Genomic DNA, 26,130 nt, shown 5'->3' with positions numbered 1-26,130 from the left:
GAGTCTCCGGGCTTGACAGCACTTTCGCCCCAAAAACTGAAATCTTGATTTTTGGCAAAACCACCCCACCAAATTTGAAACCCCCTTGAATCCTAGTTGAAGGATGCATATAGAGATGATTGACCAAAGGAAATCACCTAGAACATTCTAAAACAACCAAATCGGCGAGCCCTAGCTTCTAGTACCTTGAGCTAGTTCCTCTTGCAAGAAAACTCGAAAACGATGTCGCCCCAAGGTGGAATACATGTAGAAGATGATCCCCCCACGCCGAGTGAAGCTCCCTTGGCCTTGGAATCAAGTTGAAATGAAAGATTTCGGAATCTAGAGCTTAGGGGAGAGGGAGGAGAGGGAGAGCCCGTGAGGGAGGTGAGGGAGAGAGAGGTAACGGGAGAGAGTGAGAGTGAGGGAGAGAGATATTTTCCATTTAAATGATTGTGGGGTCCAGATGACCAAATTATGGAAATAGAAACTCCACGTCCGGAATATCCGGGCCAATGACCGGAGTATCCGGGTGTTACACCACGGCATTTTGCATTCGTGGGATCCAGGTTGTGGTGTTGGTGGCGCGTCTCGGCGACGCCGGTGGGCTCGGCTCGGCTGGAGGGTGGGAAAACGGAGACAGCGGGAGAGACCACGGGGACCGGCGGTGCTCCTCCGTGCAGGAGCTAGCGACGTCTACCCCGGTCGTGCACTCGTGCTCTCGTGGAGGCCTCCCTGTCTGTCACTGGCACGTGGGTCCGAGTGCGGTTGTGGGGCCCACGTGCCAATCGAGCAATACGGAGTGGAAGAGTAGGGAGTCGCTACTACTAGCACGTCGCCGATCATGGCTATCTGATTGTTTGTTTATTCAAACGGCTTTTTTTTTTGACATGTTATTCAAACGGCTTTGCGTCTGGAGGAAGCGTTTGGGGGAGCAGGATGCCCGGCGGGGCTGGTTGGTCAGGCGAGGGGATCGATCGAATCCGCATGGTTCATGCGAGTCGCCCGGAGTAAACAAGTGGAGTTTTTTTTTTCAAAATGAGTAAACAAGTGGGGTTTTTTTTTACTAGTAAACAAGTGGAATTGGAAGCCGGGAAGGGGGGCAGAAATGTTTTGACGAGGAGTAGAGTTCAGACATGCGCGTATTTCAGAGAGTGGTTATAAGTTAAGATGGGCTTTGGGTTGAAAGAAACCAATGCTTGACAAATGACAGCCCACAACAAACCAACTAGCCCACAACAAACCAACTTGCGCGGTTTTTTTATTTTTATTTCCATTTTTTACAAAAATATATTTTCGATTTGGAAATTTACAGAAATATACTCCGGCCGCCCCGCTGCCGGGCGGCCGGGACCTGGAGAATCTCTTGCCAAAATCGTCCCCCAAAACCCTTGATTTCATTAGTTTGCACAAGGATCCGCAAAAACACATAGGCACCTGGACTCCTTGGGGGACTGTTTCCGTCACCTTATTCCATGGAATGTAGGTGGATCCTGAGGATGCCATGGTGTTGAGCCCTCTCTCCCTCCCTCTCTTTTTTTTCTTTGTTTCTGGAATTGTAGTGATGCAAAAGAGGAGTGGGGGAACCAGCCAACCCTTATATAGGGGTGGGAGAGCCGGCCGCCCCGCTGCCGGGCGGCCAGGGGGGCCGGCCGGCCCGCTGCCGGGCGGCCGGCCTCAGGGATCTGTCTGTAATTTTTTTTCTTTTTTTTTGTGTTTAAGCCCCTGCCGCCCGGCAGCGGGGCCGCCGGAGTATATTTCTGTAAATTTTCAAATCGAAAATATATTTTTGTAAAAAACGGAAATAAAAAATAAAAAAATAATAAAACCGCCGCGTATTGCAGTTGGAGGTTCCAATCGGCCGAAGGCCTCAAGCCTATTTTTCTATCAGGGAAGCCCATCTATGTTTCCGTTTTTTTTCTTGAGAAAAAGGAAGGAAAGCCCATCTCTTTCTGTGAGAGGGAATCCTTTCCTCAAATTGGCTTGGCCATGGCAGGAGTCCGATGGGCCTGTTTGCACTAACTACAAAGAGTATGTATATTTTTTAACTTCTAAAAAATTACAGCAGCGCCCATTTTTATTTTCCTTAAAAAAATGAGCGGGCCTAGAACACTAGTCTATCAACCCGTGCTTTCGCACGAGCTAGTTAGAGATATCTAATAATTATCTATCTCACACTCTCTTTAATCAATTAAATATTCTAATTTAATACTGCAAAGATACATATTTATCATTATGTAATTGTAATAAATGTGATAGATTTAGTTACTAATAATTTTTTCCACTTCGCATCACACCTCCATATATATTTGATATGCGTTCAATTGAACACTTTGTTTGAGCTATGTGAACAACATGAAAATTGGTATGCTTATCTCTTCTCTTATACATGAATATATGGTGACAAACACATTATGGTTAGTATGTTTATATAAACAATAACATAAATAATATATTAATAATGATAGGGATAGTAATATAGAATTTTATATTGATGCGCTTTAAGATTTTATTATAATAACATAATTTTGATTCAGATTTGGGGTCATTTTAATTTTTTATTATGTTATCATTGGATAATAAATATGAAAATTTAGGGGATTATTTGATATTATTTTATAATGGCATAAGTGGGTAATTTACATGAAGATTAGGGGGTTACTTTAGATTATTTTTCGTAATGGCAAATGTGGGTAATTTAGATCCATGTTTAGGGGGTTACTTTAGTCTATTTTCACAATGTCAAAGGTGAGTAATTTATTAAAAAAAGATAACAGATCTAATGACTATTATGATTAAAGTTGCCGAATTGATGGCCGGATGTTTCTGATTTTTGTGAGAATTTATAGGATTCTTCTATTTTTTTAGACTGTCCACCTAGAATTCTAGGTGGCTTCACCTGAAGACTTCAAAAGGAGCCACCAATTAGTAATAGTAAGATGCACAGAATATTGAGACACAATAAGGGTATAAAGAGGTAACCCTTAGGTGCACCTCCAACCCTTTTAGTTTAAAATTTTATACTACTTTTTTAAAATAAAATATTATTTTCAAAAAGTAGTACAAAATTTTGAACTAAAGAGAATTAGAGTTGTAGGGATACCAATTTGCACCCCTAGAGACCCAGATTCTAGTTTGCGCTTTAGCATGGAGTGGCCACAGTTACATCTCATCCTTTGCTAACTGGATCTCTCCAGAATTTACGGCGACGAATCTCTCTAGAAGGCCGATGATGTCAGCAATCGGGCTCGAATTAGCTGTCCTTGGTCTGAATAACCCAAGTAGCCCAGCATGAAGAGAAGGGGCAGCAGCAGCACACATGAAGAGAATTGCAGGGATTAACAGAATGTTAAACCACTCTTCTACATGATCAGTTGTTGGGAAACTAAAGAGAACAAGATCAAAGCTGCAGTAGTACTCAATTATGCATCTGCATCCTTATTTATCTGCGAACGAGGTGGTTCCTTATTACTAATAACTTCTATCGTATCATTGTGCGTTTGATCTAGAACTATGCCTTCATTCTCGCCAAGCTAGTTCAGCTGCCCCCTCTGCGACGCCGACGACAAGATGACGTCGAGCGCCTCCCTCACCTGGGAGATCTCCGGCGCCTTTCCTCCCTGCGCCGGCCAGAACTCGTCTGTTGCAAGGACCTGCAATTATTGGTCAATCTCACAGTTAATCACAGCACTGAGGCACTGGCATGACCATAATTAACACCATGTGCCCTCTAAATTGCTCATTAAGCATGCAAGTAGAACCAGTACCTTGACTTGCAACTGGAGGAACTTGACGTAGCTGATGGCCTTCTCGAGCATGGTGACCAGGTCGACCTTGGTGCCGTTGGGCACCAGCTCCTGCAGCGTCCGCAGCCGCTCGCTGATCCGCTCCCTCCGATTCTGCAGCAAGAAAGTCGGATCAGATCATCGGAGCACCGAAGAGAACTGGAGTGGAGTACTGGAAGTGGTAGATTTAACATTGAGACTTGGTCATAGTTGATAGTTGTGATGCTTCTGAGTTATTGAGGGCAAGAAAGTACGTACTGTCAGAATTCCACCACAAATATATTTATTGGGTATGAAATCGGGGAGAGCTTCAGTAAATCTTTGGTGTTGAAAATGTAGAAACATACATGTGCAAAGACATACAAAAAGTTTCCTATAGAAGAGGCAGGATGACCTAACAATTTCCCTCTTAGTGCTCTATCAGGAAGGACATTTCATTTGAAATTTTGTGGGAGCAGTATAATTACATCAGCATTTGTTGTATTCCATTCTTGTTTGCATTAAACTCTTTTGGGGGATATAATGATCAGTCTGAAATTCACTACTAGAGGTCTCTTTTGAACTGTCTGCTTCATGCTTCTTTGTCAATTGTTACTGATGTGTAGGCCATGCATTATCTCATGCTGCCATTGATGTTTCGCTGCGAACCTACTCCCATATCAAAGAGTTTGTGTGCAATTGTTTGCGCGTTCAGTTCTATCTCAGGTCGGTGCTTTGCAATCCACACGTGACAGGCTGACCACTGATCAAACCCAACCCAACCGCAATCGTCTCCCGATCCAACTCTACACAACATTGGCCTGATGGATTCAACCTATCTGCCTGCTGGGTCGATTCCAGCCCAACCACCACCGTGGAACACACGCGACCTTCCCTTCTATATAGGCCCTATTTGTTTTCGCTTAACTTATAATCTAAGGTCTCGTTTGGTTCGGTGTCGGCGATGCTTTTGAGCGGAAGACGCAGAAAAATCCCGCCGAATGGGTTGCGGCCAACGCGCATTCGACGGTCGCGCTTGTCTGAAAAAGCGGGGAAATGAACTGCGCGCCGCGAGAAGCGAGGGAAGGGCCGTGTTTCGTTTAAACGCACCGCGATTCTGCATGACGCGGTCCCAAACAGAGCATAAGCATGGCCGAGAAAAGCGAAAATTAGTGCTCCGAAGAGTTGTGTTTAGCTTGGCGTAGAGGTCATCGTGGGTCTCAGTAGCGAGGTCGAATTTGACGCGGTAGAGTTTTGTAGTTGGCGGTGTTGCTTGAGCCAGGGGCGCAAAGGCAAGAGAAACGAGCAACAGAAAGCGCAGTGCATGCGCTGGCTAGCTATGGCGCAATGGTTTGTTTGGTCGACTGAGACGTCGTATGTATATATACATGCATGATTGCACGTCGTCTGCCTATGCATGGAAAGCGGAGGAAACGGGCCGCATCCGAATCGACTTCGTCTGCCTATGAATGGAAAGGAATCGACTTCGTCTGCCTATGGAACGCTGGCCCAATAGAGCTATATACTACAGCACACAATCCAATACGAAAAAAGAAAAAAAATAAGGCAAACCCTACTACGCGTACCGCCGCCCGTCGCCGCCGCTCCCGGCTCCCCTCCGACGTTTCAGTTGCTCGCGTCGTCGCCGTCGTCCCGTGCGCGGCTCCACGCGACCACGCCTTCTCTCCGGCCTCAGCCCGTCCGGCCGGCTTGGCCGTCCGCCGCCCGGTCGCCCACGCACGCCAGCCACCACATTCCCTTGCAGGTATGCAATATTGTTGCGTTGATCGGTTGATGCCAGATGGCTTCGCATCTTCTTCTCCATCCATTCATACTCTTGTCACTAAACAAATATAATATTAATGCATGAATTTTTTTCGACAAAAAAATGAGTCGGGTGATAGTCTTTTAGATGATTGTCTTATCACATTCATTGCATAGCATATTTTTAATTTTCTTTGAAGCGGATTACAATGATATAATTGAGACTGGTAGACGGTTATCCTGCCGCTAAGCTGCAGTTCTTTTCTTTGTAGTTGACCTGTTCTCTCCAGCAAGAGAGTCGGTGTACTCTTCTTTGCTAGGGGAGTTTGCAGTTTTATCTCTTTTGGTTGTCGTCTGAACATGTGAACTCGTTGTAATTTTATTGTTATGCTGGTAATAATGAAATTTGGGCTCAGCACACACTACACCACAACACCAAATTACCGACTGGAGTCAGTCAGTAAAAGTGCAATATTATCAATGGACAGTTCGTGGGTAAAACATACCAATGGATGGTCCGTCGGCGATTCTTGTTTTATAGAGAAATCGTCTGTCGGCAAAAGTACCTATATTTACCAATGAATGATCAGTCGGCAAATCTCAATACTACGTCGAACAGTCAGTCGGTAAAAGAACAGTCTGTCGCTAAAACTAAACCATTTTGACGCCAGTCATTTTATAATTTTTTTCAATTTTACACGCAGACAGCCCATTTACGAGCCTGGGCTCACCGTGAGCAGAAACTCTATCCATCTAACCCACCGTGACTAAAAAAAGAAAAATCTAACCCACCCGGCCCATCTGACCTCAAACTCAAGACACACACAAACTCTAGGTCACCCACCAGCATATTCCTGCCGGCTGCCGCCCCGCCCTCACTCAGCGCCGCCGCCCCACCTCCTCTTCTTGCCCCAAGCTCCTCGTTATTAGAAAGCGCATGCCAGACAAAAAGTAACATGGTAATCATCTTTGAACTGTTATAGGCGTGTAAGCTCTTTTTTATGCATGTTTTGGACTTAATTAATATACATTTAGATTATTTGTATTATATTATAATATTTTTATGCATGTCACGGCTGATTTGTCCTCTTTCCATATACTAGCTAGGCTTGCCATGACAGAGCTTCCATCGCCAAGCCGAGTACGAGCCATGGATCTATGACCTGATGACCTCCTCGCCGACGTCCTTACCCGCCTCCCACCATGCAGCCTCGCCGCGTCACGCTGCGTCCGCAAGCACTGGTGCGCTATCATTGACACCCGACGCCTGCTACGCGCCGACCTCCTTCCTCTCCGCCTTGATGGCTTCTTCTGCGTCCTAGAGACGCCCCGCAACTATGACGACGACACGTTTTGTCTCTTCTTCTCATGCCCCTCCACGGCGTGCCGGATCAACGCCGATCTCTACGTCTTGGACCACTGCAATGGCCTCCTCTTGATTTGGGGTGTGAATCCCTATGTGATTAATCCTGCCACACGGCAACGGGTGCCTTTGCCTCCCGGAGATCACACGGCAACGGGTGCACTTCAAAAGTTTTTTTTCCTTGCATACGATCCCATGGCGTCACCGCACTATGAGGTTGTTCTCACTACTAGAAAACGGGCTATCGGTCCAGGCCAAAGGTACCAGCTGCTGTTGCAGCCGGTACCGATGGTACCCATCGGCAGCTGCTGTTGCAGCCGGTACCGATGGCACCATCTGCTGTTGCAGCCGGTACCGATGGGTACCATCGGTACCGGCTGCAACAGCAGCTGGTACCTTTGGCCTTGGACCAACCTAGTGGAGGATAATTGGCACCGGGTGGTGGTTCCAACCAGTTCTAATGCGTCAGCATATGCACCGGTTTGAACCACCACCCGGTACCAAATGAAGGCGGCGCTATAGGCACCGGTTGATGGTAATAACCGGTTCCTATGGTGATGAAACGTGGCAGCTGCCAGGAGCTCGGGCCTAAGGCACTGGTTGGTGCCTTGACTCGGTGCTATTGAACAAAATTTAGCACTGGGTCATTGAAACCAACCGGTGCCTTTGGCCCGAGCCTATAAATACCCCAACCCCTCCCCCCTCAAGCTGCCGTGAACTCAATGTTCATGGCAGCTGAGTGATGTGAGGGGAGGGGATTTTTTGCTTTTTTTTTGAAAAAAGGTTAGTTATTTTTCTTTATAACGTAGCAATTAATTTTTAGAAACAGTTATTACTTGATTTAGTTTATACATGTGATAATTATTTTTATTTGTAGTATCTTATTGTAGTTATATGCGTTATCAATTTATTTGATATTTGAATACTATCAAATTATTGTATTTATATATTTTATCAATTTATTTGATAAGTGAATAGTATCTATTTATTATAGTTATATGCATTATCAATTATATAAATGTATTGTTATAAATTGGTAGTATGAATGAACTATTTGTACAGTACAATGATGTATATAAATGTATTATTTACCCAGATGAGTCGGCAATGGATGTACATGGCCGACCAGCGTTCAAAGGAGTTCATGGATGGCGTGCATGAATTCATAGAAGCGGCCGAGAAACACAAGTATGGCGGTTTCGTTCATTGTCCATGCAAATTCTGTAAGAATGAGAATGATTACTCATCATCAAGAACCATCCATAGTCACTTGTTCAATAGTGGTTTCATGCCGAACTACTATGTTTGGACCAAGCATGGCGAAAGAGGAATTGTGCTGGATAATAATGTAGAAGAAGAGGACAGGATTCCTGACTTTGCAGCCAATTATAATTCCTTTTTCAATGACACTGCAATGGGTGAGCCTGAAGAAGATACTGAAGGATCGTTGTAGAAGATGATCTTGGTCAGATGCTGCGCGAAGCTGAGGAAGGTTGCGAAACAGAAAAGGAATCGAGAGATCTGAAGCGTATGTTGGAGGACTACAGAACATTATTGTACCTTGATTGCAAACAAGACCAAAAGAAGTTGGGTACCACATTGGAATTATTGCAATGGAAGGCATCAAATGGTTTGTCTGACAAGGGATTCGAGGAGTTTCTGAAACTTATAAAAAACTTACTCCCTGGGGGTAACACCTTGCCGGAGACAACATACGAGGCAAAAAGTTGTTTGTCCTTTAGGATTAGAGGCACAGAAGATACATGCTTATCCTAATGACTGCATCCTATATCGAGGTGAGTATGAAAATTTGGATTCATGCCCTGTACGCAACGCATGCCGGTATAAGATCCCTCGAGATGATCCAGGCGACGTTGAGGGGATGCGTGTCAAGAAGATGGTGCCTGCCAAGGTGATGTGGTATTTTCCTCTAATACCACGTCTGAAACATTTGTTCATGAACAAAATGAATGCTAAATTGATGCGATGGCACAAAGAAGAACGTAAGCAAGACAATATGTTGAGACACCCCGCTGATGGGTCGCAGTAGAGAAAAGTGGACAGAACATTCCCAACATTTGCAAATGATGCGAGGAATATAAGATTCGGCTTAAGTACGGATGGCATGAATCCTTTTGGTGAGCAGAGCAGTAGCCATAGTACCTGGCCTGTGACACTCTGTATATACAACCTTCCTCCCTGGTTATGTATGAAGCGGAAATTCATTATGATGCTGTTGCTTATCCCCGGCCCGAAGCAACCCAGTAACGATATAGATGTGTATCTAAATCCACTGATTGAGGATCTTCTATTGTTGTGGAAAGAGGAGGGTGTTCGTATCTGGGATGCGCACACAGAGGATCATTTTAACCTTCGTGCATTGCTTTTCGTAACCACCAACGATTGGCCAGCACTAAGTAACCTCTCTGGACAATCCAATAAGGGTTATAGGGCATGCACCCATTGTTTAGAAGAAACCGACAGCATGTACCTCAAGCATTGTAGGAAGATCGTGTATATGGGTCATCGTCGATTTCTTCCTATCAAGCACCCATTAAGGAGGAGGCATGCTCACTACGATGGAAAGGCAGATCATCGTACCAAGCCTAGACACCGTTGTGGGAAAATAGTATTTGAAATGGTCAAAGATATAAAAGTAGTATTCGAAAAAGGACCCAGCAGCAAATCAGTGCAGAGTGATGACGGACGTGCACCTATGTGGAAGAAGAAGAGTATTTTTTGGGAGTTATCTTATTGGGAAGTCTTAGACGTCCACAACGCAATTGATGTGATGCACCTAACAAAAAAAATCTTTGTGTGAACCTTCTAGGTTTCCTTGGTGTCTACGGTATGGCAAAGGATACATTGGAAGCGCGGCAAGATCTTCAACGTATGAAACAATGGGCCGCCCTAAATTCAGAAAAAAGGATAAATGACGTCATTATCTAGGTCCTGCGTGCTACACTCTTAGTAAGGAAGAGAAGCAAAGTATGTTCGACTGTTTGAACAATATCAAGGTCCCATCAGGCTACTCTTCGAATATAAAGAGGCTACTGAACTTCAAAGAGAAGAACTTCGCACACGTAAAGTCCCATGTCTGTCACGTGTTGATGACGCAATTGATTCCAGTTGCACTTAGAGGTATTCTACTAGCTAATGTTCGAGCAACAATCATAAAGCTATGCGCCTTTCTCAACACAATTTCTCAGAAGGCAATCGATCCATCGAGTTTAAGCAGGCTACAAGAGGATGTTGTCCAAAGTTTAGTCAGTCTTGAAATGATATTTCCTCCATCATTCTTCAATATTATGACGCATCTTCTAGTTCACCTGGTCAAAGAGATTGGTATTCTCGGTCCTGTTTTCCTTCATAATATGTTCCCTTTTGAACGATACTTTGCAGTCCTAAAGAAATACGTTCGTAATCGGGCTCGTCCAGAAGGAAGCATTGCGAAGGGTTACGTCACAGAGGAGGTCATTGAGTTTTGTGTTGACTATGTGGAAGAACTCTGCCCAATTGGGATTCCAGTATCACGTCATGAGGGGCGGCTGATTGGAAAGGGCACATTTGGAAGAAAATCAGTAAATGCCACAGATCATGCCACATTGAACAAAGCACATCTCACAGTTCTGCAACAATCAGCCTTGGTGGCTCCATATATGGAGGAGCACATGCAAATTGTGCGAAGCATATACCCTTTGAAGTCTGAGACATGGATTACAAAACATCATAACGATACATTCGCCACCTGGTTGCAGAAGGAAGTCATGGCTAACGATCAAGTTCATGAGCAGCTAGCTTGGCTGGCCAGGGGTCCGGCAAATTCAATCTTGATGTACCAAGGATATGAAATTAATGGTTACACATTTTATACAAGAGCCCAAGATAACAAGAGCACCAATCAAAATAGTGGTGTCCGTATAGATGCCACCGACTCTAGTGGCCAAACGAACTCATATTTTGGTTACATTGAAGAGATCTGGGAACTCGACTATGGGCCGTTGAAAATACCTCTATTTCGTTGTCAATGGGTTAAACTCACAGGAAAAGGTGTCGATATCGATGAGTACGGAAGGACAACAGTAGACCTCAAAGAGCTTGGTTATCGAGACGAACCATTCGTCCTAGCTAAAGATGTCACTCAAATTTTCTATGTGCAGGACATGTCTAGCAAACCGAGAAAGAATAAGTCCAGGAATAAATCAAGTTTTGTAGGTGCCGGAGATGAGCCAAAGCGCCATATTATTCTGGCAGGAAAAAGGAAAATTGTGGGAGTCGACGATGTCACAGATGAAGAAGAATACAATAAAGTTGAAGATATGACACCGTTCGCAGTGGAGGTTGACACAAGTATTCTTTTAGCCGAAGAGGAGGCTCCGTACTCACGTCATGATCATAATGAAGGGACGATTGTAAAGCGAACCATCGTTAATATTCCCTTAGTTGAATGATTATGTCTTGTAATATTTTCTGTGAACATTATTAGATTTCTTATGCAATGAATTGATTTATTGGACAATTAAATGATTTATTATGCAATTATTTGATTTATTATGCAATTAAAATAATTAGTTATGCATCTAAATGATTTATCATATAGTAATTAGAATTATTGTGCATTTAAATAATTTATTATGAAATTATTTGATTTATTATGCAATTAAAATAATTAGTTATGCATCTAAATGATTTATTATGTAGTAATTAGAATTATTGTGCATTTAAATGATTTATTATGCAATTATTTGATTTATTATGCAATTAAAATAATTAGTTATGCATCTAAATGATTTATCATGTAGTAATTAGAATTATTGTGCATTTATTAAAAGAAAGCTTTAGGTACCGGTTAGAATTGTCAACCGGTACCTAAGGCAGGCAATTCGAAAAAAAGGGATTGGGCGCGGGTTCGAACCGTGGCCGTGGCACACGAATTACACATAGTTACCATTGAGCTATCGAGGGATTTCAGATGTCATCCCGCCAGAGATCTAGAAAAATAAATTTCAAAGACCCTAAGGCACCGGTTTTCGTTCCCCACCCGGTGCCATAGGGGAATTTCAGATCCCGCCCGTTGGGCACCTAAGGCACCGGGTGGGAGGTCACCCGATAACTAAGGCTTTCCTTAGGCACCGGTTGGATACCCAACCGGTCCCTAAGGATGCCTTAGGTACCGGGTGACTTTATCACCCGGTGCCAAAGGCTTCCCCCATATAAGCACCGGCCCTCTCCTTCTTCCTCCACTCGCTGCCGCCCTCCGCCGCTCGACCTCCGCCGCCGCTCGGCCCGTCCGCTCCCACCATTCGGCCACGCCATCGCGCAACCCGTCTGCCTCGACACCCTTGTGCACTTCTCGACCGCCGCCTCAACAACGCCCCCCTGTCCCTTGTGCGCCGCCGCCGCCCCGTCCCCTGCGCGTCGCCGACCCCGTTCGAGCCCGCGCATCGCTTCACGCTTCACCTCGACGTCGTTCGCGATCACGTTCGTGTGTTGGTAAGGCCACGCCGTCCCGTTTCCACCTCACCTCACCGCAGTTCGCGCATCCGCCATGGCCGCGACCTCGAGCTCGCGAGGCCCTCCCGTGCCTCCGCGTCGTCTCCGTCGTCGCCGGGTGTTTCGAGCAGTGTAGTGACTCTAGTTGCTCGGCTTAGGACGAATCGAGCCGCACCGGTCATCTCATCTCGGAACGCGGCAATACCACCGCCGCGGACTTGCCGCCGAGCAGCCGCGCATGGCCAAGCCTCGCCGGAACCCTAATCCGGCCGCGATTCGGGGGGGAATAGCTTCGTCTCGCGACTCTGAACGTGATGCACTAGCCGGTTTGGCTCGCCGTCGCTTAGACCCGCGTGTTCGCCGTCGAACCGCGCTGCCGTGCGGCCATTGTCGCCGACGAGCTCCGTCTTGCTGGGTTTTGTAGCTCGTCGAGTTCGCGCTGAAGAGAGGAGTCGAGTGTTGCCGTTGGTTTTGTCGGAGACCTCGCCGATAGTGAGTTCCGCCGTCGCCGTCGTCATCCTCCCCGTTCCCCTGTCCCTGTCTCGCTGTTCGGTGGGGCCCAGAGTCAGCGGGACCCACATGTAAGTGACCGGTAGTGTAAAAGAAAAGGAGAAGTTTGTTTTTATTTCTTCGTTTCCTTGCAAAAATCACAGTACAAAATGCAGGGCTCCAAATTGAGTCAAATCAATTTTGTTAGTCTTCTTAAGTCCAGTACTACATGCTAGAAATATAAAACTTGGTCATTACTATGATAAATTTAATTGTTTAGATTTAATCTTGAATCTACAATTTTCCTTATTAAATTCAAAACTGCTATTCATAACTGCTATTTTATACTAAGTTCTAAAATTGTTCTCCTTATGAGCTTTGAGACATGAGCTCTATAAAGTGTAGTTAGCTTTAGATAATTTTTTTCTAAACCCATTAATGGACTTTACCTCATTCTTTTAAAATATTAAAGAGAGAATTTAGTTACAAGTGTACAATTTAGTTATTAGAGAGAATTTCTATTATTAGTCTTATGTATAGTGTACAATGTATTCATTATTTATAGTGTATAATTTAGTTATAGAATTTAGTTATTAGAGAGACATTATTTAATCATGTATTTAAATAGAGAGTGAATAATGCTTGTATTTATGTATTTATCATGTATTTCTGGAACTCATGTATTTATCATGTAACTCGTGTATTTCTGTAACTCAGGTATTTATGTATTATGAATTCTTCATTCTTAATTATGAAATCAAACACGATGCTCTCTCCTTCTTAATGACTTCTTAACGGCGATCGGTCTCTCGCTAACTCTCGTTGTCTCCTTGTCCCCGACGCTCTCTCGCTGTCTCCCCACCGACGCTCTCTCGCTGTCTCCTCACCGGCGCTCGGTCTCTCGCTCACACACACGCACGCACGCGCGCGCGCGCACACACACACACTCACACACCACCGAGCATGTGCTTTTGCTAAAGAGACCCTGAGTTTCTTCAAAATTAAGCCGCAGTCCTTCCTAGTTCAAAAGAAATTCCAGATAGGCCCTTTATAGATTTTTCTTGCAGATAAGTCCCTAGAATCTTGTTTTAGCCATATCTTTCACATTTTGACTCCGATTTTAGCGATTCTTGCGCTCACGCGATCTTTGCATCATGCATGTAACTCATGTATTTATCATGTAACTCGTGTATTTCTGTAACTCATGGACACATATTCTAACACATTTTTACAGTTTTAGTTAAGGATGGACCCCTTTCGTGATCACGAGGTCGCCAAGCAATACATGTTGGACGCAATAAACGAAGATACGAGGGCCAACACCACCCAGCCAATCACTGAAGAAGATGCTCAGACAGCTGATTCGTTCCTGAATATGTCTGGAGATGCCGATGAAGAAGATGATGACTTTGCGCCGCCGCCCAATCAACAGCAGCACGTCCCAGTATGAATCTTAAAACTATATGCATGGTGACTTTAGTAGATTAGTTTTGCGATTAACATATCTTTTATGTAATATAGTCGACCTCCGCATCGACTTCGTTGAGCCAGTGAAAAGGGAGACGCTGGCCAACCAAGAAAATGGAGGGAAGACAGGTCGTCACAGAAGTGGACGCAGAGGGTTGTCCAAGTGCTCCAGAGGCTGCTAGCACAAAATTTGTCAACCAATGTGGGGTTATTGTTCGGGCAAGAATTCCGATCACCACAAGACTATGGAAAACGAGCAAACCCGAAGAACAGCAACACGTCGTGCCTGCACATCAGAAGGAAGTGCTATGGGCAGAACTCAAGGATATGTTCACTCTTCCTGAAGGAGTTGACCAAGAACTTGTGAAGAAATGTGCCTTGAAAAAGATGGCCCTTGCCTTTGCAACTTTCAAGAAGAAGTTGTACATCAATTACATCAAGAAGGATAAGGAGCCGAACTGGGACGATCTTCCTCAGGTTAAACCATACTGTGAGGAGTTCAAACAATACAAACTATCAGAGGAAGCCCAAGAAAAATCCGAATAGGCCAAGGTGAATGCAGCAAATAAGAAGTACAGCCACCACCTTGGGGCTGCCGGGTACAAGAAGTCAATAAAAAAATAGCAGAAGATGGAGCAGGACCTTATGGATAGAGGCATCAGGCCGATGACTTGGGATTGGCCGGATAGAGGCATCAGGACCTTATGCATACGGGTCAGCCCTGCCCCTGAATCCTTCTACTACAATTCATGGAAGGCTGATACCCCCTGGCTACACCTCCGTCACAGTCGAGCAGATAGTTGGAAACAATGAGGATCTTGAGCTTGACTTCGTTGGAGGGGATGGAGAGAAGACATTGGGAGATGCACTGCATGGGGTCGTTCTATGGCGCAAGGCCGACATCAAACTTACTGCAAGCACAACGGCTGCCGTGCAGACCGATCACCCGTCTCCGCGGTCTCCCTCACCGCCGTCCCCACAACCACCTCCTTCACCACTGTCTCCACCGGCGCAAAGGGCCACGAGTACTCCAACTCCTCCTGACCTAGAAAAAGGAAAGAAAAAGACAGCATCCGGCCTCCCAGCAGCTGGACCCTCAAAGAAGAAGCAGAAAACGGTCGAAAGAAAATTAACCTACGAGAAAACTGCTGAGGAGTTGGAAGATGAGGCTGCTCAATATATAAAAGAACAATTGAAGCCTAAAGCCCCCCCCCGAGGGAAAAGGTACCTCTAGAACTAGGGAAAAAGCTTCTCGCAAACCTAGACAACCCACCAAAACCGAAAAGCTTACCCTCGGACTATGTTCGTACTCTGACAAAAGCACACAAGGTGAGAAATCTGAAGAAAAAAATGTGGCAAGACCATTCCTCAGCTTGGCACACAACAAAAAGGACTCGAACCCCTCCGGGTGCCAGGATTGCCACTCCTACACCCGACGGACGTACAACTCCAGGTGGACCTACAGGCCGCGATATTTCTTTCTGAAACTGGATTAACGGTAGAGGCAACGGGGCAAGTGGAGGCGGAAATCCCAGTCGCTCCCGTTCTTACTCCATTCCAGCATGGAAAACCTTTTGTCACTGAGGAAGAGCAGAAAAGTCTAGGCACGCAGATGTTCAATTTGCATAGATGGTACCTGCGAATGTCGAAGGACCATGGGAAAATGTTTGGAGTCAAGTATCGTGACCATGATTTCTTCCGCGGGGAGAAGGACTTCTGGGTGTACTTCGAAAATTTGTATCACATTTACCATCGACAAGCCCTCGACGCCTCTATCATCACCATTTGGGTTTTGTAAGTATCACTTACCTCTACATTAATACTTTTTGTTAACAAGAACATAATTATATGTGTGCATTATAAAATTTCTATTGTATCGTTTAGACAGGAGACCCAAAGAAGCCGAAAACATGGATGGCACCATCAGATCGGCTTCATGTCTCCTTTGCTAGTCAACCAGAAAGTGCTCAACGAAAATTACAAGGAAACGTGCCAAACATGTACGATTCGTTGACTAGGCAAAATTACAAATCCTATATATTCATACCATACAACTTTGGGTAAGCCTTGGTCGACTCAATCCTCTGTTATATTACTAAATAAATACTAAGTCGTCTAATGCATGTATGTATATATCCTATCTATATCCGCAATTATCTTTGGGTTTTACTCATATTTTCCGTAGAGACCGGCAATCTTATAGTCTTTGACTCAATGAGAAATCCAAAGTCCGCAATCCAACATATCATAGACCCCTTGAACAGGTAAGTTCAGTTTGCACAATCAAATCTTTTTTCTGTTAATAACAATTTCTAAATATCAAACTTAACTTTGAGCGCAGGGTTTGGAAAAAAAATTATGAAAAATAACAAAGGACGTGGTCAATGGATGCCCGAACTGAACGTTAACATGGATTATCTGGTATGTTGATTCATAAAGATTTGTCTAGTTAAGTATATAATCCCAAATTGTTCTAAATTGAGTAATTTATTTGTTTCTCCTTAAGTGTGCGAGACAACAACAAGGAATTGATTGGTGCGGGTACTACGTATGCGACTACTTGCACATCATGACTCCATGCGGGAAGGTTACTGATGAAGACACGAGAGTACGTCCAAACCGTTCACTAGTATATTTTCATAATTGTACTAACGCACATGATGTTAATCTTTTTTTTCTAAATAATAGATGTCTCAAATGGGGGATGAATGTTACTCTACTGATCGGATCAACGCCGTGTGCGAGCAGCTCGCCGGATTCATTTTGAACGAGATCTTGGATCCTAGAGGCGAGTTCTACCACGACGGTCACATCCATAGAGGACTTCCATCTACCACCTGAGCGGACCAGTAGTTGGACTACAAACATGACTTGTACATTTGTAAATATTTTTAAACATTATGTCTTGATGTTTGTAAATTTGTAAATATATTAGTTCATCTAATTAGCTTAATTATATGCTCGCATTTCACTTTTAGTTAGTTTCAAATATTCTCTGAAAACAAACACGAACGATCAATGAACGTATAGTACTGTAGAGCTTGAGTGCGTTTAGCAATTATAAAAGAATAAACAGTAATAAATATAACAAACAAAACTGGATTTAGGAAAAAAAAAGGGAAAAAGTAATTGGTACCGGTTGGAAAGACCAACCGGTACCAAAGGGCCTGCCACCTTGCGTCAGTGTGGCAGCCTCTTTGGTACCGGTTGGACTTTCCAACGGGTACCAATGGGTGCCTAAGGCACCGGGTTAAATACCCGGTGTCTTAAGGCGAGACCATTGGCCTCGGTTGGCGGGAACCGGTTGGAAAACCGGTGCCTAAGGCCATTTCCAACCGGTTCCCATGGCCCGTTTTCTAGTAGTGTCTTATCCCTGTTCCTAGAACAGGAGCTAATAACATCGAACGCAAGGAGTCATCGGAGTGGCCACCATCACCGTTCACGACGCAGGTCTTCTCATCGAGGAAATGGAGGTGGGAGGAGAGGTCCTTTGTTCGGGAAGGAGAGGCTGCCGAGACCATTGCCGACATGCAGTACCACAGGTTCCAAGCCGTCTATTTGCGGGGAGCACTTTATGTGCATTGCCAGAATGACTCTGTTATGAGGTACACATCGATGCATTCACTCCTTGAGCATAAATATGATATGAATGTTCTATTTCGATCTTCTTTCTCTGTTTACAAAATGTACCGCGCCAAATCTATCGAATTCACATGAAACCTCAGAACATACTTTTTTTTTCTTATATTAAAATATGCCATTGTCTTAGTTTTTCATATACAAAAACGGGCTGCCATTGTGGAAGACAAACTAAAGTAGTAGTGTTTCCCTACCAAATGAAAATTAGATGTTCCTAACACTTTTTTTTTTGGTAAAAAGACAAACACATGCTCGTTATGGCCCTTATGTATAGGGGAATATATCAGGTTCCCCTATAAGGAAGACAATAAGGACAAGCTCTGTATTTTGTCATATAATATTTTCATCCGGTTCTATGTGCTTAGTAGTAGTAGAAAGCACACAGAACTTTAAAGATAGAATGATCATTGAGCTAACTCTTAAAGTAAACTTAAAACTTTAATAAGATCATTTAGGAGCTATGTGTTCATTTCATGATTTTGGATGACGAAGCAGGGGAGTAATTTATAAAACTAAAATTACACCTGATATAATTTACTAACATATTTTTCGCTAATCTCATGTTTGCAGAATAGCCTTGCAGAACGACAAGTACCAAATGATTAAATCACCAGCAGGGAATGAAGGTCTTGCTTACTTGCGGAAATGTGAGAGAGTGGTGTACTTTGGGTCACTTTCGGAAGAGAATATGTGGCCCCGGTTCCGAGCTTGGTTGCTCAATGAATCATGCGGTCAGATGGAGTGGGTTTTGAAGAATGATATCAGCCTTCAAGCGGTGGTGGAAAATTTCACAAACGTTTACACCGATAGATATAGCACGCCATGGATTGTTAACTACCAAAAGGATTTGAGTGAAGTGCAGCCCGAGGATGAATCTGATTGGGTTAACTACCAAAAGGATGTGAGTGAAGTTCAGCCCGAGGATGAATCTGATTGGGACTTTGACAGTGGTATCGTCCTTCATGAAACCAAAGATAAGGTCGCAACAGACTATGCTACAATGTTGTTCCTCGGATTCCATCCTTACAAGAAGATTGCTTTCTTTTTGTTATCAAGGAGCTCAAGAGTAGTATCTTACCATTTGAATACCTCAAAGGTCCAAGAGTTGGGAATCCTAGACGAGTTATTTTCAGTAAGTTCATTTCCATACACGCCATGCTGGATGGGGTTGTTTGAAAACAATTAGCTCATAGACTTCCTACGTGATCTACAACATGCTAGTTAGTCCACATGTAACTTGGAGGTCTAAAACCATTTGAGAATTAGATGATGCGCATAATAAGCAGCTAAACGCTAATGTGTATGCATTCTACTCGAGACAGTCCTCTGTTGTTCTCTTCCGCTTAATTTATTCCCGCGAAGGCTAGTTTTGGCTTCCCAACACGCTCTTCTAACAATGCAATCCTCTCAGCAAAACTAGGAAATTCTGAGGGACATAATTCCTATCGTGGTCACTTTCATATTTCATATCGTGGTCAAGTTTCTCCATGATGCGAGTGAGTGTTGACTCGACAGGGGAATAAAACATTCTGAAGTTGAAATGCGAGGATAATATAATGTGTATTGCCTGAAGATGAATATCGCGAAAGGTCGGGCGGCTGATAGGCTAGCCCAGGCCCGGTAGCGTCACGCTCTCAGCAGATCCTGAGTTCGAATCTCATCAGAAGTGAATTTCAGGCTACTGATAGAAAAAATCCCCTTGATGTGCTCGCCGTAAGAATTGGTCCTCACGGGCATGAGTCAGAATTCGGGGGGTTCTCTACCCGGTTAAATCGGTTAGACTTCCTTTTAATGAAAAACGGTGGGGCCGTTTCACACCAACCCCCCTTTTTTTCTTCTGAAGATGCATATCCTTATTAATCATTTCAACAACAATATCTGCATTAGGCACGAACGAGTATGTATATTTTTTAACTTCTTGATTACAGCAGCGCCCATTTTTATTTTCCTTCAAAAAAAAGAACGGGCCTTGATTATGAGAACATGCACAGAATATTGAGACGCAGATTCTAGTTTGCGCTTTAAAAGGGCATCTTTGGAGTGCCCACAGTTAGAGCAACTCCAGTAGGGCTTCTAAATTTGGGTGAACAAATATGTATTTAGAAGCCCGCTTCTAAATTTTACTCACCCAAATATGAGCCTCTACTTCAGCAGACCGAGTAAATTGACTTCTATAGAGGGCTCATAGTTGGCAGCCCAAATAGAGGGCCACCAAATTGAGGGGGTGGGGGAGAAATTTAGAAGGCCTACCAAAATGACAGCCTATTTAGAAGGCCTGCTGGAGATCAATTTTTTACACCCACCGAGCAAATATAGAGATGGAAGTCCATTTAGTAGCCATGCTGGAGTTGCTCTAACATCTCATCCTTTGCTAACTGAATCTTAAAGTTAAACGTCACCCAAAAAGTGAAAAGAGTGAAATCGATGAATCTCTCCAGAAGGCCGATGATGTCAGCAATCGGGCTCGAATTAGCTGTCCTCGGTCTGAATAACCCAAGTAGCACAGCATGAAGAAAAGGGGCAGCAGCACTGCATCAGCACACATGAAGAGAATTGCAGGGATTAACAGAATGTTAAAACTCTCTTCTACTTGATCAGTTGTTGGGAAATTTGTCATGTACCATGATTAGGGGCACCCTAATCAGGGGACTAAAACTGCCCTAAAAATGTAAACGCATGCTGAGCAACCGGGCCCACGAAGGCCTACAGCATCCTTCCAACCTGGAAGAAAGGAAAAGACTCAAAGAAGCCCAACACACGGCCCACGTACACAGTGCAGCTCGTCCGCACCCCCCTCGAACCCGCGGGGTGATCTCCGCCATGCTCGAGGGCTCCCCGCCGGAGCCCTCAACCGCGCCCTGCGCCTCCGCCTCGCTCGTGGGTAGCGAGCCTGCCCTCGAGAAGGCGGATCGTTTCCGCCTCGCTCGAGGAAAGTGAATCTACCCTCGAGAAAGTGGATCGTCTACGCCCTAAGGAGCTGAGCAGCCGGACCCCTGAGGTCCGACTCCATCTCACCGGACCAACGGTCCCGGACCCGCTTCCCGCTCGGGGACGGGTCCGGTGTCACCACGAGCCCCAGAGGTGGAAATGCTCAGCACCTATGGCCACGGACCGGGACCCCCGCAGATGGGTCCGGGACCTCCACATGCCATCCGGACCCCCGCAGATGGGTCCGAGACCTCCACGTGCCTATCCGGACCCCCGTGAGCTCTCGGCTCAGCTAGCTGCTCGGGAGGGGTCCGGAACTGCCACATGTCAGCGGACGCGGGCACAAGCCTTATGCTGGAAGCTCCCTCACCCACCCGTATTAAGTGCGAGTGGTTGAGGCGTGCTCTTCTGTCGCCGGGCAAAGCCACCCCTCGACAGAAAGGACAAACGGTCCTTCCACTCACCCGCCCGCCGTACGGAGGCATTAATGCCAACCACTCCTCCACAGCACCTGAGTCTGACGGCGCCAGGCCGCCATCCACCACAGTGGCTGTGACCGGAGTCTTGTCCGCCAACTCCGGTCACTGCTCTGTCATTCCGGACACTGTGACGACACTGTGGGAACCTGCGACGCAGTGCAAGACGTGCTTGGCACTACTCCTGCTACTATGCTACCAACTCCCCATGCCTCTTTTTTACTTTCCCTTCCGCGGAGCCCCCGAACGGCATGGGCACGACTCTCGGAAGCGACTTTGGTCTTGACCAGGACAAGACCCTAGCCTGCAGGACCTTCGGAACACCGCCACGCCGCCCGCTGGAGCCGCTAGGACGCCGGCGCGATCCTCGCAAGACCAAGGACGAAGCCCAGGACGACTGCCACGCCCGGCGCCATACTCCACAGTGTACTTCCCACAGTGCTCGACCACTGCACCCCCGCGATTCGGGGAAAAGACGACGACTTTCATGACCCTCTGTGCATGTACATCGTTCCTCCTTGTGTCTATAAAAGGAGGAGGCGGGCGTTCCCTTAGGGGGGTCAGCCCACCCGGTAGAACACAACGCTTCGCACCACTAGCAGAGCATATACGCTCCTCTAAACCCTGATATTGGCACTCGCCTCAATAAACTCCTCCTCTAGCGGAGACTTGGGAGCTTTCCTCCCTCTCTCGCCTCGCTTGTACCCCCTATTACAAGCACCCTCGGTGTAAGATAGTACAGTGCTGTCGCACACCTCTTTGCTGGACGTACGGCCCCACGGCCGGAATCAGGATAAACCCGTGCGTTACTGTATTGCCTCTTGCATCAACATCTGGGACGAGGAACACACAACATCATCACTGGTTGGGTCCGGACCGCCGGGTCAGGGCACCGACAAAACTAAAGAGAACCAGATCAAAGCTACAGTAGTACTCAATTATGCATCTGCCTCCTTATTTATCTCCGATCGAGGTGGTTCCTTAATCCTTATTACTAATAACTTCTATCGTATCATTGTGCGTTTGATCTAGAACTATGCCTTCATTCTCGCCAAGCTAATTCAGCTGCCCCCTCTGCGACGCCGACGACAAGATGGCGTCGAGCGCCTCCCACACCTGGGAGATCTCCGGCGTCTTTCCTCCCTACGCCGGCCAGAACTCGTCCGTTGCGAGAACCTTGACTTGCAACTGGAGGAACTTGACGTAGCTGATGGCCTTCTCGAGCATGGTGACCAGGTCGGCCTTGGTGCCGTTGGGCACCAGCTCTTGCAGCGTTCGCAGCCGCTCGCTAATCCGCTCCCCCCGATTCTGCAGCAAGAACGGCGCTCGACGGCGACGTGCTCGGGAACAGCAGGCCGAACGGGCGCCCCGCGCCGCCCGACGACGATGCTCGCTCCGTCAGGGTGAAGCACCCCGTGGCGGCGTCGAAGCCCACGGACGCCGCCGGCGCGTGGCGCGCCTCTGGCGCCGCGGCGGCGCCGTCGCTCTGGTCCATAGCGTCGATCCACGCGTCGCACTCCTCCTCCTCCCCCACAGCCGCCGCCGCAGCCGTGGCGCGGTCGAACGCCAGCACGGACGCCGAACCGGTGCTCGTCCAGGCGTTCGTCCCGGCGCCCGCCACATATGCCGCCGCGCCGGCGGACCTCCCTCCCCCGAATAGCGCCGCCGCGTCAAGGCCCAGCAACGCGTCGTGGCCGTAGCCGAGCGCGTCCAAGTCCGCCGCCTCGGCGCTGTCGAAGCCTCCGTACGCCGCGTGCTCCCTCACTAACGCCATGATCACGATCAATGCCCTCTGTTTGTTAGTAGGTCGAGACGAATGAAGTGGCTACGCTGCAGTACACTACACACACGGACACCGGGACACGGTTGCTACGCTCTGGTTGTCCAGTGTTCTGAAGGAGTGAGTGTGTGTGTGTGTTTCGTTCGCGCCATGGGGTGTGGCTTTATATACGCGACTGGCGACGCCATCCACATGGGGGCCAATGAGGATTTCCACAGATGCAGCTAGGTTCATTAATTGCGCGAGGTCGCGTTAGGGCGACCGAGCTGCCGATCAAATTAGGGATCCTGTTTAAGGATTAAAGTAGCAGGACAATGGATACTGTTAATCCCCCTGGCTTGGGTGCTGGGTGAAATGTGCTTCGGATGCTGTCGATTGGTGGCCCTGATGCTGTCAGTGGCAGATTAAACCCCGGGGGGGACAACTCAATGCTGTTCTTGAGCTGCTTGTTCTTACCCTGTCTGCAAGATTAGAAGCTCGATGCTGCCCCTGCTCCTTTTTTAGCTCATGCGCACGCTGTGATTAATGCAGCACCCGTGCGTGTAGTTAATGCTGTGGATGTTAATTCTTCCCCTCCCTCTGATCAGGGGTTGATTTGATCAGAGAGCAACTAGTGGTTGGCGGCTCACTGCGAGCCAAGATGGTAGCTAATCTCCTCGATCATGCACCGATTCGCGGATAACTTCAGGGAGTATATTATACGGTCTCCATCCGATTCTGTGCAAGTGCAACTTTTTAGTCATGCTGGGTTGGCACATGACATAGTTCACCTGTGAAACGAACATGACATCATTTATGTCATTTTGAGTGATTTTGGTGATCAAATGACAACATAATCAATATGACTAATATGATTGTTAAGATGACTATTCTCAGACGTTTAGGTTCAAGTGATGACAAAGACAAGAGAAGATAGGCGTGAAAGCTCTTCGGATCAGGAGCACCGGAAGAACCGATGCCTAAGCATCGGTGCATCCGACGCTTGTCGGAAGAACCAACGCTATGATGTTTGGTGCAGAAGGTAATCGAAGCCAAGTCAGCCTATAGACACCGATTGAACCGACGGTCCAAGAAAGAGCATCGGTGCATTGGGCGTACTGTGTACCAGAGACGATGTCAATTGCCCAGGAGAAGTTTCTTCAGCACCGGTTCAACCGACGGTGCATCGGAGTATTGTGTCAGTGCATTGACGTCAGCAGAAGAGAAGAGCCCAACAAGTTGCTGTGAGAGACCGGTTGAACCGACGCCATAAGCATCGGTTTAACCGATGGTCCCTGGAGTCGCTGCAACTGTGTCAGAGAAGCCAACGGCTACTTCAGTTGCTTAGAGTGACCGGATGAACCGACGCTACCCATGACAGAGGCATCGGTTCATCCGATGATACGGAGATTTTCTGCTGACCGTTGGAGCAATGGCTACAAGACTTGGTGGCCTCTATATATGTCTTACCCCGGCCATTTGAAAGCTGCTGGAGTTGCTAGACTTCCCACACATACTCAAGAACATCTCCAAGCCATACAAGAGCATCAAGATCATATCCTTAACCCTTAGCACACTTTGAGAGTGTTGTGTAAAGGATTAGCTTTTAGTGAGTGAGATTGCACGGCTTCGAGCCTTTGTGCTATGGTTCATTAGCGAACCAAAACAAAAGCTTGTGCGCCGGCACCTTGGAGCGTGAAGCTCGCCGGCAACGTCATTGACCCTCCGACTTGGTGTGGAGCGGCGACGACATCTTTGTGCGGGGGACGTGGAGACCCCCATCCTTTGTGGAGAAGCTCCTTAATGGAACCCGGGGCTAAGGTGATCGTGATTGTGTTCACAGAAAAAACTTGGTGTCCGAGTAGCAATACTTTTAGTGAGTGCTACAACAATGTGGATGTAGGTGTGCCTTTGTGGCTAACCGAACCACGGGATAAACACCCGCGTCAAGAGTTTGCTATCTCCTATCCCGCTCTTTAAGCTTCTGCATTTAATACTTGTATCCTTTGTGCCTTTACTTTCATAGAATAGTTTCTTGTTAGAAAAGGCTATAGGGTGCATAACTCTTTTGGGATAGGGGTTTCTCTTTAGAACAACCTAGTTGTACATCTAGATGGCTTGAATTAGTTTAAGTTTTGTGCAAACTAGTTGGAGCCATAAGTCAAGTTTTTTATTAGAACCTAATTCATCCCTCTCCTCTTAGATTAGAGCACCTGATCCTTTCAACCTGTCTCCCACAGTAGTATTTCACAGTGAACGAAGCTTAATCGAGGAATGTCTATTTTGGGCAGGTGCAGCTTTACTCCTACACCCTCTGTACCGATTTAATTGTTGCCTAGAAACAGTGATTCTCCTCACAGGCACGCTTTTATAGCGACCGTTAAAGCGGGACGGAGGTGGTACTGGTTAAGCAGCAGCTACTGATCCCAGTGACGTGTGACAAATGTCAATTGCCGTTGTATTACCGGCTGATAGACGCCACTGAGATGCAAATGAGTTTTACCGGTCAACCAGTAGATAAATTCGCATCAACCGAAAGGATGAAATTTTTTTTGGCAATTCCCTCCCGGCAATGTGTTTAGGATGTGTTTAGTTCACTTTGCATTTTATATTTTTGTGTTTTTGGAAGGAAATCTTCAATATTTAAAGTATTAAATGTAGACTAATTATAAAACTAATTACAGATCTCGTCTGTAAACTACGAGATGAATCTAATTAATTCATTATTAGAGCTTGTTTACTATAGCATTATTGTAGTAATTTAGTGTCTAATCACGTCCTAATTAGACTCATTAGATTCGTCTCGCGATTTACAGTCCATTTGTGTAATGCAATTTATTTTTTGACTACATTTAGTACACCATACAAATGATTTACAAAAATTTTATATTTTGCGTTTTGGAATCTAAGCACGGCCTTAGGATTACGCAATTAATGCGGCGAGATTATGGCATTTATGGCACCCGTGCCAGCCCAGACATGTGGATTTCATTAATGAAGGCAACTTGC

At 46.0% G+C, this 26,130-nt stretch overlaps 3 protein-coding genes across 3 annotated transcripts; 1 reads left to right on the top strand and 2 right to left on the bottom strand.

The window, feature by feature from the left end:
- Positions 1-3,512: 3,512 nt before the first annotated feature.
- Positions 3,513-17,840, bottom strand: LOC120653719 (transcription factor RHD6-like). Its single transcript, XM_039931401.1, has 3 exons — positions 17,706-17,840; positions 3,747-3,878; positions 3,513-3,632 (listed from the first exon to the last, which is right to left on the bottom strand). Exons 1-3 carry the CDS (start codon positions 17,838-17,840, stop codon positions 3,513-3,515), a joined length of 387 nt encoding a protein of 128 aa, XP_039787335.1.
- Positions 17,707-19,279, top strand: LOC120654226. Its single transcript, XM_039931750.1, has 2 exons — positions 17,707-17,924; positions 18,529-19,279. Exons 1-2 carry the CDS (start codon positions 17,848-17,850, stop codon positions 19,142-19,144), a joined length of 693 nt encoding a protein of 230 aa, XP_039787684.1. The 5' UTR covers positions 17,707-17,847; the 3' UTR covers positions 19,145-19,279.
- A 3,226-nt stretch (positions 19,280-22,505) lies between these two features.
- On the bottom strand, positions 22,506-23,136 carry LOC120653718 (transcription factor BHLH133-like). The gene is made up of 2 exons (XM_039931399.1): positions 22,831-23,136; positions 22,506-22,670 (listed from the first exon to the last, which is right to left on the bottom strand). The coding sequence occupies exons 1-2, from the start codon at positions 23,134-23,136 to the stop codon at positions 22,506-22,508; spliced, it is 471 nt and encodes a 156-aa protein (XP_039787333.1).
- Between the last annotated feature and the right edge of the window lie 2,994 nt (positions 23,137-26,130).

The sequence above is a fragment of the Panicum virgatum genome, chromosome 1N, assembly GCF_016808335.1.
Source record: "Panicum virgatum strain AP13 chromosome 1N, P.virgatum_v5, whole genome shotgun sequence".
NCBI lineage: Eukaryota > Viridiplantae > Streptophyta > Magnoliopsida > Poales > Poaceae > Panicum > Panicum virgatum.
Note: the sequence above shows the minus strand (reverse complement) of the source record. Positions and strands in the feature narration are given on the sequence as shown.